The 14,239-nt window shown below is 39.2% G+C and overlaps 1 protein-coding gene across 1 annotated transcript in view; it reads left to right on the top strand.

Annotated features, from left to right (window-relative positions):
* Positions 1-8,560, top strand: part of LOC134005809 (sodium/potassium/calcium exchanger 2-like) — a 38,320-nt gene extending 29,760 nt beyond the window's left edge. The window contains exons 7-11 of the mRNA XM_062444816.1: positions 1,329-1,411; positions 6,486-6,620; positions 6,782-6,871; positions 7,148-7,314; positions 8,311-8,560. Of these exons, the coding sequence (XP_062300800.1) occupies positions 1,329-1,411; positions 6,486-6,620; positions 6,782-6,871; positions 7,148-7,314; positions 8,311-8,560 (725 nt within the window). The remainder of the gene's footprint in view (positions 1-1,328; positions 1,412-6,485; positions 6,621-6,781; positions 6,872-7,147; positions 7,315-8,310) is intronic.
* Positions 8,561-14,239: the final 5,679 nt, after the last annotated feature.

Raw genomic sequence — 14,239 nt, 5'->3', positions numbered from 1 at the left:
ACTAGCATTGCTGACTGAAATCGTTAATGAGCGTCGCATCCGATGTTAAACAAGCATGACATTATCAAGAACTGCCAAATTGATTGCAAGTGTTGTCTTCAAGCAGTATTTAAATCAATCACAGTCACTGCCAAGTGTAATTTATGTGTGTTTTTCACTTCAAAGAGCACTGGACCAAAGGATAAACAGGAGGCCAGAGGAAGCGCTTTCATGGCCACAATGCAGTCAGAGCAGCAGATTCAAAGCGAGACATAGATGTTTATCAACAAGGCAAAATTATGCTAACAGCGTCGCATTAACATATTAGCATCTTAATCAGAATGCATGACTGCACTCGGGATACTTTATTTTTCAGGCCTCACATTTCCCAAATTAATTTTTGTAATGCCTGTAGTAAAAGATTTGCTGCAAATGTATTAAATGTCATTATAGTTCAGTGTATAATGCATGTGATTAGTTGCATATCCCATCTTTATCCATAATATCACAGCATCCAAGCGAAGGGAAGAGGTCGTGTGTTGGGCGATAGTGGCACCAAGTCACATTATCCATCTGAGAATCTTTCTAATTGTGTCACAACCACACTTGGATTAAAGCAATTTCCACGGCAATTATAGTTTTATCATCTGATTACATGGCTTTCGGCTCTTTGTATTTTAATAAGGGCTGTTAAGTAAGTCTGGCCTCAAATGAAAAAAAGTCGTATCAGACACCAGGATATGATGAGGGAGAGGGATGATAGTAACAGCCTCAGACGTACACTGTTCCTTTTGATCATCGCATTTAGATTCAAATTTAAGGTTTTCTACCTTTGTCATAACTTTATTTTATACCTCAATATAAAATGGAAATATTATTGATGGAATAGACTGCATATACACTATGTAAATATACCTGAAGTTGGAAAACAGTCATTAACATACACTGAGATTAGTCAAACCAATTAGCAAATTTAAAACATAACCTGGGACTCAGTGTTCGTTTGTTTTTTAACTATTTTTTTCACATGATAAATGACAGAAATAAATGATTGATAGGCAGCAGTCGTGGAGCTATTTATATAGTTTACTTAAATACAATCGCAATACTGAAATGAAAAAATAAAAATGTATTAAAATTAAATTACAAATAGAAAAATTGCATTCAAAATCTTACTTGAGTAAAAGTATGAATATTTAAACAGAAAATGTGTGGGGTTGAAAGGGTTAACTACTTAATGTTACTGAGGTGTTGGCCACCTTTCTCGACGTCATAACAGCTGACATTGTCAGGTCTATTTGAGGCAATGACAGCTTCTCACTTAAATGAATCTTTGAACTTCTGTGCAGATAAGAACCTTCCAAACAGCTCCAGCGTGGAAGTGGAGGTGACACCACCCATGAATGGAACCGCAGGTCAAGAGGGGGAAACGGTAAGAAATCACAGGACATACACACACACACACACACACACACACACACACACACACACACACACACACACACACACACACACACACACACACACACACACACACACACACTACAATAAAGTGACAAACTGTAGTGTGTTCTACCAGATTCTATTATTATCCAGCCCAAAATATCCTTTCTTTTGAAAAAGCAACAAAACTGAGACGGACATCAAAGTTCGAGAGACATTTATGAATATTTAATGCCTCTCATCTGTGTCTGTGTTCCACCTTGAGTGTGATTGATTCAAAGGTTGCACTGACTATGGCACAGGTCACTACTGCTGGTAATTCCCCAGCATGCAATCGGGCAAGTTCCTCCATCCTCAGCCAGACCTGCCAAAGACCCGCCTTCTCCCACTGAGTTCTGTAATCACACTCCTCACTCACCTGCTGCTCCACGCCGCTGGGTGCTTCAGACCGACAAACTCGCGCACATACACATCTCCAAACACACACGCACACACACACATACTGACGAAAGGCCAGGCACGGAGGGCCCCGAATGACACCTGCAGCAGTTGTACTGGCATGAGCGATGACGATAGGATGCAGCAACCTGCCAGGCCAGCAGACGGTCCTGGGGCTAGAGGGCAGCGATTCAAAGTCGCACACTGAGAAGGATGCCGAAAGAGGAGATGGGTGTGTCGGTCATCCTGCTGGATTTCCGCTTATTATTTTGAGACGACCAAGAATAAACCCAAGACAGCCTGAAGCCTTTCAGTTTGGACTTTAAGTATTTAGCTCTAGATATCAGATACAAATGAACAAATGTTTTTCCTGCAATGTTTTACCTGCAAATGTCATTTTCTGTTGATTGTCAGTTTATAACAGCATGTAAAATAGACCTTAAAATACAGATTAATCACTCAAGATTTCAGTTCTGCTTTGTGCAGTGACACCTGTGGGTGCTGGTGATGTTACTAAGACCATCTTAATAATACCAGTCCTGGAGTACTGTTGGAAATGACACACTCATCAAACAGCTTGAAGACAAACAGCTTGTGTAGCTGTTCTTTATAAATTGCTGCCGTTATATTTAACACAGATATGTTTAGTCTATAAAACTATGTGACATGCAAAATTCCAAAGACAGAAGCTTTCATTGAGTACACACATTTCCTGTGAATCACGTGTGAATGAGCAAGTCATTTCAATCCATTGTGGGACAGGTGGACTCCACCACTGACAATGCAGATTACTTTGCCAGCAATAAACAGCATCAAAAATTTGTTTTTTTTTACTAAGGAAATGTATATCCTCACTGTTTCTATTGAAATGATTTTTCTCTGACCTAATGCTTTTCAAATCTGAACTTTGTGCAGCAAGATTTACAAAATAATTTTTCTCAAGGCCCGAAAACTAATATAATCGGCTGTTCTCTGGGTTAATCTAGTACAGTTTACCTTGGCTCAAGCTACTAACCCACTATATTAATTCACTATCTTTTTTTTTCCTCAACTGATCTTGTGTTGCAGGGATTTGAAAAGGCTTAACAAATAAACTGTAAAATGGACAGTAACTTTGCATACAAAGGTCTCGACAGGACAACAGGACGACAGATTGTAATCTTGCACGATCCCCGTTTGAATCAAAGCCCAGTCTATGAATTACACAGTTCTAATATACTGAGTTGTAGCAACTGAATTTAAAATTGAGACCTTTGTGTTCCTAAAAAAATGGATATAGTAGCACTTTGACATGCAGCTATCGTTGTAGGTAAGATAGAGTTGTTCTCAGATTGACTCTCTCTGAGTTGATAATAGTCTTTACTGATAAAAAACTGTCATCACTCCCCTGAAGCTTAAAATATTTGCATTTGTAAAAATCGAGGCAATGCAGTCTACTTCAGCCAATTTTTAGACTCACTTCAAAACTTTTGAGGTGAAGGGGAAAAAAAAAAAAAAAAGCTGATACATGAAACAGAAACACCTTTTTCAGGTGGTAATTCACAGATTTTGGAAGAGCTGGACGCCTATTGGCATATTTAATTCCCACATGCTGCTATTTTTAGTGGTCTGTCCCACAGTGCACCTGTCTGTGTCAGGCAGGAAGTAGCTGGAAACAGCTCACACCTTCATATGCTGCCACAGGGCCTGTCATACTAATTGTTCAATTCCTCATGGATGCCTTGGCAACCAAGACTGGGGAATAAGAGGATAGTTAAGGTCAAATTAAAATCTGCAGCAGACTTCTAGCACAATTTCCTGGCTCCCTTTTTTGTTGTTAAAACCCAAGAGGGTCGTGGTTACAGAAATGATCATATAATATTCCCCTGAAACAGCTAAAATTAAAGGGTTTTCATGAAAGCAATATTGTATCGTGTACATGTGTAGTACACATTCATTCAGTTCTAATTTTTTTTTTTTTTTTCTTGTAAAGATGGATGATGAGCACATTCAGTCTCTGACTCACAGCAAATTGTCCATATAAAAGATATTCACTTTCAGCACATACTTTGAATATTTATGAGAGCATAAAGCTCCTGTAATCATTTCTTTAAATAAAATACTTGGAAATTAAAGAAAACCATAACCAACAGGAATTTATGATTCATCCTACCTCCTTTAACATAGCTAAGACGATTGGGAAAACATACTATGTGTTTCATGTGTTTCACGGGTTATAGGATGGAAATAACATGTGATTTGAATATTTTTTCTTTTCCTCTTGCAAAACCACTTGAAGTCTCTTTGTCAAAAAATAAATTCAGATAGCAGGTGTAGATTCAGCTGTTACACTGTATAAATAATTATGTTCCAGATGTGTTGTGTGAATACCACAAGGATATTGAACAGGACTATTTGACAAGTTTAAGAACTTAAAATTTTAAATTTAGAAGGATGGCTGAAACCTGTAGTCTGAACTCTGTGCATTTGTGATGCTACAAGTTGCATCTGTGCTTGGTTGCAGCTGTGCTCATGAACAGTTTTTTTGACCATTTCAACTTGTGTAGCTTTGTTGCCTAACACCAGGTGCCAATGCATGTGCTTCCCCTCCGGGAAGAAAAAAAATAGTAAATGTCACACCTCCCCTTGCAGCACTGTGGTGTCTGGTAAAAGTCAGTGTCTTTAATCTCGGAGTTGGCAGTGTTGCCAACTGAGGCACCACAGGGCAGGAAAGGCCCCCAAGGGGCTGGCATTTGGGAACCAACTCAGGGTCGGGAGTACAGGCTCTATGGGGTACTTCAGCCTAGAAAGAAAATAAAGGAAATCATAAATAGACAAATAACAGCCTCATGGTGTGAAGTGTCAGCCAAAAACAATAACCTGCACACGCTCACCTTATCTACAAAAGACTTGGAGGCCAAACTGCAATCCACTAGCACAATCAATGACCTGAATCCAGAGACTTTTCCTGTTATGAGATTGTCTGATGGTTATATTGCTATTATGATCCTGCAAACACTGCTTTCAATACATACTGTAGTAACCACTAATGAAAACCTATGGTATCCTCGCATCTTTGAGGGGCATGTTTTTGGTTCAGAATTGATCTTCATAAAGCCTCAGGTTTTTGCTTTTAGGCCTTTTAACTGACAACAATACAGCCATCTGGATATGGAAAGGAGGAGAAATCAGAATGCTGAGCATAAGTGATGCAAGCAGTTGTTCAGGAGCTCTGATTACCAAGGTTACCAGGCTATACTCAACAGCACTAGCTGTCACAGCAGGATAAGCTCCATATGATTCATGATTTGTGCAGGGGCCATGTTTACAGCTTTCTGCTTCACTCTCTAGGCATGCTTAGTTGATGTGATTGATACTGTTAAGACTTAAATGGTCTTCTGGAGAAAATTATTACTTACAGAATGACATCTGCTATCAGCATCTGTCCTTCTGTTTGTTTTACTTGCCAGTGTATGTCTTTGGCTGCGTTTTATGCCTCTTTACACCTTGGTTTGCGTCACTCTCAAAAGGGCAAGAGACATTTTTTGTCATCACTGTGTTCTGTTCAGATCTGCATGTGTAGACCTGCTCTTTGCAGGTCCCCATGGCTCCTTAGCATCCTATATAATTGGATACAAAGGGACCCAAGACATCTTTCCATTCTCGGAAGGCTTTGTTGTTGTACCATGAAAGTACCAGAATGTTTAATTGAGAATCTTTTTTTTTGCGTGAATCAGCACAAAAAAACTAAATAGGTATGGGAGATTAATGCTATAAATAAAGATAATTCAGTTGGCTTTTGTAGAGCCCATCTGCCTTTGTCTCAGTATTTGTCATCTTTGGGCAATGACAGCTTATTTGATGCTGACCTGCAGAAAGGTGACAGTCTTTGGCTCACTTGGCATTCCAGTGGCAGGTCCAATCAGACCTTAGGGGTCTGTCGGTACAGCCAGCATCAGCAGTCAGCAGTGATGAGCCCGTGATGACTGGAGAAGCAGAGCCCTTCGAGCTTGGTGCAATCTCCCAAATCACAGTCATCAAACTCCTCCGTCTTAGGGTCACCGCAGAGCAAAGGCATGTGCACATCCAGGTCTCGCCATCAATTTCTGCACCTGTGCTGTCTTTTCTCTCTTGAAGTCCTTGTGTTGCTTGAGTACTGCCTGCCTCTCTGGACAGTTGCTATGGAGAGGTACAGTACATCCCAATGAGACACCTTATCAAGCTTAAGGACGCACTTGTGTTATAATGAATTTTTCAGACACTCCTTTAGGTACATGCAGAAATGATGACTCAACCCAGTGGGTGCTTTCTCTGATATGTGTCTAATATTTATTCCCAAAGGGTAAATTACACGCCACATGTTTACACTATATGTGGACTCCCAGACTTTCTGGTTCAGCTTTCCACAAGATTTCAGAACCTGGCAGCTGGGATTTCCTCTATCCCTAAACTGTTGCGAACAAAGTTGGAAGCACACTATTGTCTAAAATATCACTGTTTGCTGTAGCATTGAGAATTCCCTTAAATGGAGCAAAGGAGTCCATGAAAAATACACCAAAGTACATGCTTTAAAACGGGTATTCTGATTAATTTTGGCTACCCTTACTTTCTTTCCCTCTTTTCTGTTTTCTGGTGTCTTCTCTCAGGCAGAGGATGAGGAGGAAGACGACCAGCCTCTGAGCCTGTCCTGGCCTGAGACCTGTCGCAAGCGTTGTACCTACCTCTTAATTATGCCTGTCGTCCTCCCCCTGTGGCTAACGCTGCCTGACGTCAGGAAGCAGGTGTGTATCTTTGTAAATGGTTGCATGAGGGACAGATTTTGACCAATCAACACCATGTTCTCTTCAGTCAAAACCTTTGCTACGAAAGTGTTACCAGTTTTATGTATTGTCTATCTCTTATCTGTTTGCTGCTAAATTCACAATTCTTCCTGGACTGCTAGTCGTCAAAGAAGTTCTTCCCCGTCACCTTCGTGGGTGCCATCTGCTGGATCGCATGCTTCTCCTACCTAATGGTGTGGTGGGCTCACCAGGTACACATGAAATGAGCAATTAAAACAGCAGCATTGTAAAATCCTCATATAATCTTACCGTATTCTATAATCTGCACACTCATTAATAATTACAGCTGTTACATTTATAAAAAGAGAATTACAGGTAAAGATAAATATAATGTCAAAGCTACAGCTACTGTTTCTCCACCTCCATCAGCTTTCAACCATCACTAGGAAATTAAAAATACTGGAACAACAGATTAGGTTTTATTTACCCCAAAGCTTAGTTTCCTTTTTCTTTTCTTTTTTTTGCAGGTTGGAGATACCATTGGGATTACCGAGGAGATTATGGGTCTGACTATATTAGCAGCTGGAACCTCCATCCCTGACCTCATCACCAGTGTTATTGTGGCACGCAAGGGGCTGGGTGATATGGCTGTATCCAGCTCTGTAGGCTCCAACATCTTCGACATTACTGTTGGGTATGCTATCTGACTGTGTTTGAGTCTGCCCCATGTTATACGGATTTTAGTGTCATAGCCAGGTATATGCAGAAATACTAATATTATAGTAATATTAACACAGTCTATACCAAGTCATATGCTATAATTTAGTCTTAGTTTTTGTCATTGTGGCATGTTACATATTGAATTATCCATGTGCACATTACAATGCAGCAGCGTGTGAGCAATCTGACATAAAGAAAAAGAGATATAAAGATAAATTAAAATTAGGTTACAAACAGGATTTTTAACAAAATAATCTTGATACAAAGACTGCTAACAAGCTTTTTCTGTGGTTTTCATCCACAACTCGCAGTCTTCATCAGTGGATGCAATTTGATCAGTTGTCACGGAGGTGGCTCACATAACCATAATTATTTTCATTATTTACTAAAGTAATGATTATTATCATTATCAACCCACTAATATTTTTTTCTGAAAATTGTGAAATGTGCCCCCTTAGCAAAGCCCAATGTTACCTAAAATTGAAATTGTGAGCAAATGTTCACACTTGAGAAGCTAGGGCCTGCAAAGGATGGTTCTTTTGCTTGAAAATGACTAAAACAATGTCAATGTTGGAGCATAAATCAATCAATCAGTCAATCAAGTGTATTTGTCACATGTAGTCATATAAGGTACAATCAAAGTGAAGTGTAATCCCACCTTAGGCAAAGACTTCATTAGATCCTAGTGGGCTGACAGTAGAAGCTCTTCCTGAGCCTCACATTGCTGGCCTGGTGTATCCGGTCCCTTCTTCCCTCCGCAGCAGGGAGGAAAGGCCATTATTCAGGTGGTTGGGACCCTTAATAATTCTCCTGGCCATATTCAGTGCAGTACCTGGTGTAAATATCTTTTAGGCAGAGTAAAGCACTGCTTACTGTAAGACAACTTGCAAATTGCAAGAAGTGCACATGGACAATAGCTTACTTGTAAGAAGACCCTACAGCAGGGTAATGTGTGTTTGTGTATTTGCAGACTGCCGTTCCCCTGGCTCCTGTGGTCCTCTTTCAACGGCATGAGCTCAGTGCAAGTCAGCTCCAACGGCCTCTTCTGTGCCATCGTGCTCCTCTTCCTCATGCTCATATTTGTCATCATCTCCATCGCCGCCTGCAAGTGGCGCATGAGCAAGCTGCTCGGCTTCATTATGTTCTTGCTGTATTTCGTCTTCCTGGTGGTCAGCGTCATGCTGGAGGACAAGGTCATTAGCTGTCCGGTGTCCGTCTGAGGACCTTTGAGGACCTACTTCCTCTCCCTCGTCACCACCACCACCACCACCACCACCACCACCGCCACCACCACCATCCTTCTTGTCTGCCATCACTCTCACCTGACCCTTGTGATCCTTTACCCCAGGGATAAAAGAAGAATGAGGAGGACTGGCAAAGAGAATCATGTCAAACTTTGGAGAACATATGGAGTCCACCAATATTTTCAGTAAGCAGGTGGTGGCGGGGAGGGGTTAAACCACCAAAGGCACAAGGCTTTGACTTGGCTGGTATACTGTAGGCCTAACCTGAGTGGATTTTTATTTACTATTATCTAAGTGGCAGGTATAGGGGGGTTATAGGTGTATCAGCCAAATATGGAAGCATTATGCATGCCATTAGTGTCACTAGATCAGCTGGAATCAAAACTACACCTGGTAGGTTGAGGAAAAGACCTCCTGTGAACTTTGGAGGGAAAGAAACTCAACTCTTAATAATAAATGCAGTGGCTGAGCTGAAATTGTGAGCATATTTGTACACATATACACACTAGTTCAACAGACTGATTCTAAGACACTGTTGAAAAGAGTGAATACACATTTGTGGATGAGGAAATGGAGGACTGCGCAGGTGAAGATTTTGTTCAAAACGTGTTTCCTGTCTGATGATATTGAGGAAAAGACTGAGCAACAAGGGGAAAAAACTCTTGCTGAGGCAGACGAACTTCTTATTTGTTATTTTATTTTATTTTATTTTTTGGCAAATTCATCTGTGCTCAGTCTGAATGGCGAGTTTAAGCTTCTCCTCTTCCCTGCCAGATGTCATTTTTCACCACTGGATGTCACTTCAGAGGATTCTTCTTTTTTTTTTTTTAACTTTTGGGTTATGAAACACTTTTCATGAAATAAATAGAAGTAGCATTAGATGTACTGTAGCAGTATTAGTTGATGTAGAGTCCTCTTGACAATCTGCTCCTCTATTTTTTTTCTTTTTGCCACACGTTCTGATTGTACAGAACTTGTCATGCTCACATGCACCGACTGACAAAGGCAAGAAAAAAAAATAGCCTAACTGAAGTTTAGCCTCTCAAAATATATGCTAGCCTTCAATATCTTTCACTGGTTGAAAAAAAGCATGAGTACTTTAGGCTCTTTAAAGTTCCATAATGAAGTCAATGTCAAAATAATACATTTGAAAAGAACTTAACAGTGTTTAAGCGTCATGGTTGATTTAGATTAGTCTATGTGTAGTGCTTTGTTCACAGTAGAACTGGGCTCAACTCACCGGCTAGTCAAGCTCCTGGGGAAGTAGTTTCAAGGAGTCAACTGCATGTAAAAAAAAAAGGCACTTGGAGGTGAATATTACCAATCAACATTATGAAGTTGTATACCAAAATGTATACTTTTCCAACATGTTTCATAACTTCTTAATGCAAACCAGTGCTCAGTCTCTATGTAGAAAATGTCAACATGTATGGTCAATGATATCTATCAAACTTGTGCAATTTATTTTCTAATCAAAGGTGCTTTTGTGTGCATGTGTGCAATCTGCATTTGAAGTCATCACACAATGACCATTCCTTAAATTTATCTATGAATAGAGGTAATACTACCAGTATTTTGCAACTAACTGCAAAAAAAAAAATATATAAATATACACCAATCTGTGTTTTGTACTGGAAATAGAAAATCATAATCACAATCTCTCTTAAGCTACATAGAATGTGGAAATCACAGATTTAACAGCAATATACCGTGTGTGTCGTTGTCGAGAATCGCAACCCCCCCCTCGCGTCTGTCCCCCCGCTGTCTTTCCTGTCTGACGTGGTCCGAAACCCCCGTGAGAAAAAAGTGAGTTACCATTTCTCCTAAAGCAGACCCCTGGCGTTCCCACAATCCCTTCCTGTTAGAGCTGGCCAGAAACACTTGCTTTACCTCAACACAGCCTCTGTACAGCAGCTTAGTAGGAATTAACTGTAAAATAATAGTAAATAGATTCTCTGAATGTGTGAGGATACATGCATGCGAGGAATTTGGGCTGGTTACCCACTGACTGTACAGCTGAGCTTAGACCAACTATAAATGTTCACTTTTATGCATCCATTCAGAAAAAAAACACCAAGTACTCATTGGTTTTACTTTGTAAATATACACTTTTTTTGTTTTTTTTGAATGAACCAACTGATTCAAACATGTATTTTAATTTACTTTACTTTTTATTTCTTTTCTTTTTGTAATAGTGGATGGAAAAGGACATTGATATGCTGTTGGCCCTTAAGTATCATAGTATTATTGAGCGAAACACATGCCTGTTCAGTCTCTGGGAAGAAAACGAGGGCTTTAAATACCACTTTGCCTCCTCAGATTTAGCAAATGTAGGACTGATGCTGCCAACAGGGTTTCTGACATTTGGTAAAGGTTGCAAATGCACAGGAATGCGATACGATCCCTGCATAAACCAAACTTATATGTTAAATTGTTGTGTGTGGTGCGCTCTCATATACATTTCCTTTAACATTTCTACAAACCAGATTCAAGAAGTAAATTTACCGCCTCTATAATGACTCCTGGACTTTTGTGTGAAATTCTCCTGTGCACATTTGCCGTTAAACTCTTCCCACAGAACACCCTCACACTGATCACATGTCTACTCTACTTTCTACTTGCCCCTCTCTTTAAAGGAATAGTTTGACATTTGGGGAAATACACTCATTTGCTTTCTTGATGAAAATTAAGGTAGAGTGATATCCCTCTCATGTCTGTATGGAAGATATAAAGCTACCCCTAACAGCTGATTCGTTAAACCTAGCATGATGACTGGAAACAGGGGAACAGCTGGCCTTAACATGCAATGTCTCATTTGTTTAATCTGTAAGAAAAGTAAAATTGTGGTTTTACAAAGGGTTATGTAGAAGTGAAGAGAGCTAGGCTAGCTGTTTCCAGTCTTTATTATAGCTTCATATTAAGTATACAGACATGAGAGTGATATCGATCTAAGTGTCTATATTGCAACAAGAAAGCAAGTAAGCACATTCTCCAAAATGAGTAAAATTATTGAATTTGGTCGATCCTCTTCCACTATGGCCAAATGCACATAATGTACGTGTGCACTTCACTTCCTAAAATTCAAGACATCAAACATATATTTCCTTCTTTAAAGTTACCTTGGTGTTTGTGCGAGAGTGTGAAAGAAAAAACATTGAAAATGAAAAATTCAAAAGGCAAACCGGGTTAAGCACATGAGCTTGGCGTTGACAGTGGTAAGAGACCGTGAAAGTTGACCACTAATGAACATTCTTGCACTGTAAATGTTTTATTTTCTTGGTGTTAATGTAAGATTTATTTAAGGTGTACATATATACAGATACAAATTAACCATATAATCTATATGTGTAAAAGAAATATGTCTCTTTATGTAAAAACACAAAGTATATAATGAAACCAATAAAGACGAGAATTCAAATATGCAACAATGTGTTTGTTGGTTTTACATTACTTTCAACTATAACTTCTCATTTCTAAATGTGTGGACATTATATGAAGCGGACATTTCCACATGTTGAAAACCATGCTGATTAGTGATTATATCTGCTTACAACATTATGTCCAACATTATAATGTGTTATAAACCATCTATTAATGGCTTGTAAACTTAAAAATGCTAAACTGGATGGGTTGAATTATGCTATCAAACACAGGTTTTATGCCCTTAGAACAACTTTTAAGTTAAGAAGCTTTCTGGGAGGATTTTATTCTTATTTACTAATTAAAGGGGCACTCCACCAATATTACGGTATTAGGGAGCTACCTAAAGTTTGAAAAGAACGACCATGATGATGTTAAAACTTTAAAATAAGGGTTTGAAAGAAGTTGATGTTTAAGAGGCATCTAGTATTTTGGGATCTTGACCCGTACTGGGAAGCTAAAGTCACGTTGCCTTGGCCTATGCTTCTTTAATTTTGACCACTTTTCTTTTTAGTCTGTTTCATATGAGTCCTTCACCTTCGTGGAACTCTAATACTAAATTGTTGGAGTACCTCTACAAACATAAACCAACACATGTAAATCTGTTTGACTTTTAAGCAAGGGCAATGATTTGCTTCTATCTACCTCTCCATAGTGCCTTCCTCCATATATGAAGAGTAGTTGTATGATATGGCGCCCTCTTGTGCTCAAGCCCTGACACTTCAACATGACCATGAACGTATGACGCAATCATCACCTTGATGCAGCCTAAACAGTCCACCCACCTGAAATGTTCCGCTGGTAGTTGACAAATTTTCTACTGAATTTAACTGCTTTTGTCTTTCCATAGAATCATATCTCATTGTTTTCCAAGTACTATCAGAATTATATCCAGGAATCAACCAGGAAATTATCAGGAAACAGATAAGCATCAGACATGAGACTCTTCCGTGATGTTGGTTCCACGTGGTAGAACTTAAAAAAGATTGGTGTTATGAGATTGGGATATGGATTTCTAAGGTAGTTCTGATGCCATCTACCATAGTATGGAAGCTTTCAGTGTAAATGAGCCTTAAAAACAAAAATAGCAATCTCCGCTGCACTGTAAACAAACCCCTTTTCACCATCAGTATCATCCTTGCATGACTGACAAAAGGTTCATGTATTCAGCGTGCACAAATATGGGGCCCTGCAGTAGACCCACATGGCTTGGAGGTCAACTTTGAGGTACTTAGACCACCTTAGGGCATTTGTGGTGTAACTGTACAGCAGAAAAAAAGACAAAAAAACAAGGCACAGCTGTATTCTGGTCAAATATTAGTTTCCCAATAAACAAAGCGGCAAGCAATGTGTGGGTTTGGATTTTTTAACTTGATAAAACATGCATAAGAGTTCTCGTATGGTTAATGACTCTGATAGTGGAACGCCTGCCAAAGTATTGTTTGTGCTGTTGGTCATAATGTTTCTGGCAAACTCAATTGCACAACACCATGTGGCTATTAATGACTGCTCCTATAATCTAACAGAATGATGATGATCATTTTGCTGTTTGTGGTTGAGGTTGAGGCTATCTATTAATCTGTAAATACAGCTTTTACCAAAAGGATCCTTCATTTTACAACAAGAAAGCCATAGAATTTCTACCAAATATGATGTCCTGCATCTACTGTTAATTTCTCTTTCCCCAAGCTTAATTCAAGATTTATTTTCCTTCCCCTTCACACCATTGCCTTCTTATCTTTAGAAATGTGTGTACAGTTCCTGTGTAGTCAGTTCTTTACGGACTTTCCAGGTCTTGCAAAATGATCCATAACACCGTCTCTATTTTTCCCCAGAAGTGTGTCTCATTATTCGAGCCATTCCCAGATTTTTACTGTAATCCCATTTACTTCTTCCCTGTAATTTTCGGTGGAAACTAATCCCACATGTTGTCTTCCACTGAGTCAAATTGAATCATCACTGACATGATTTTTCCTGATAATGTTACACTTCAAGTTTGATAAATTCTCCGGAGGAGGAGTTGTTTTATGTGTTGTCACCGATAGTACGCTACGTTTTTCTATTTCTATTTAATTGCTGCTTGGTTTCAAATAGCATTTTTCAGTTTTTCTTTTCACTACATGAGACTTTGGAAGACAAAAAAATATGGTGAGTCTGATTTTGTCATGTAAAGGAGAACTTGATGTATGTGTGCTTATCCCAACACTGGAAGGCACAGCTTGTATATTTACTCAT

This window comes from Scomber scombrus, chromosome 23 (assembly GCF_963691925.1).
Source record: "Scomber scombrus chromosome 23, fScoSco1.1, whole genome shotgun sequence".
NCBI lineage: Eukaryota > Metazoa > Chordata > Actinopteri > Scombriformes > Scombridae > Scomber > Scomber scombrus.
This window is presented reverse-complemented; position numbering and strand designations above follow the sequence as displayed.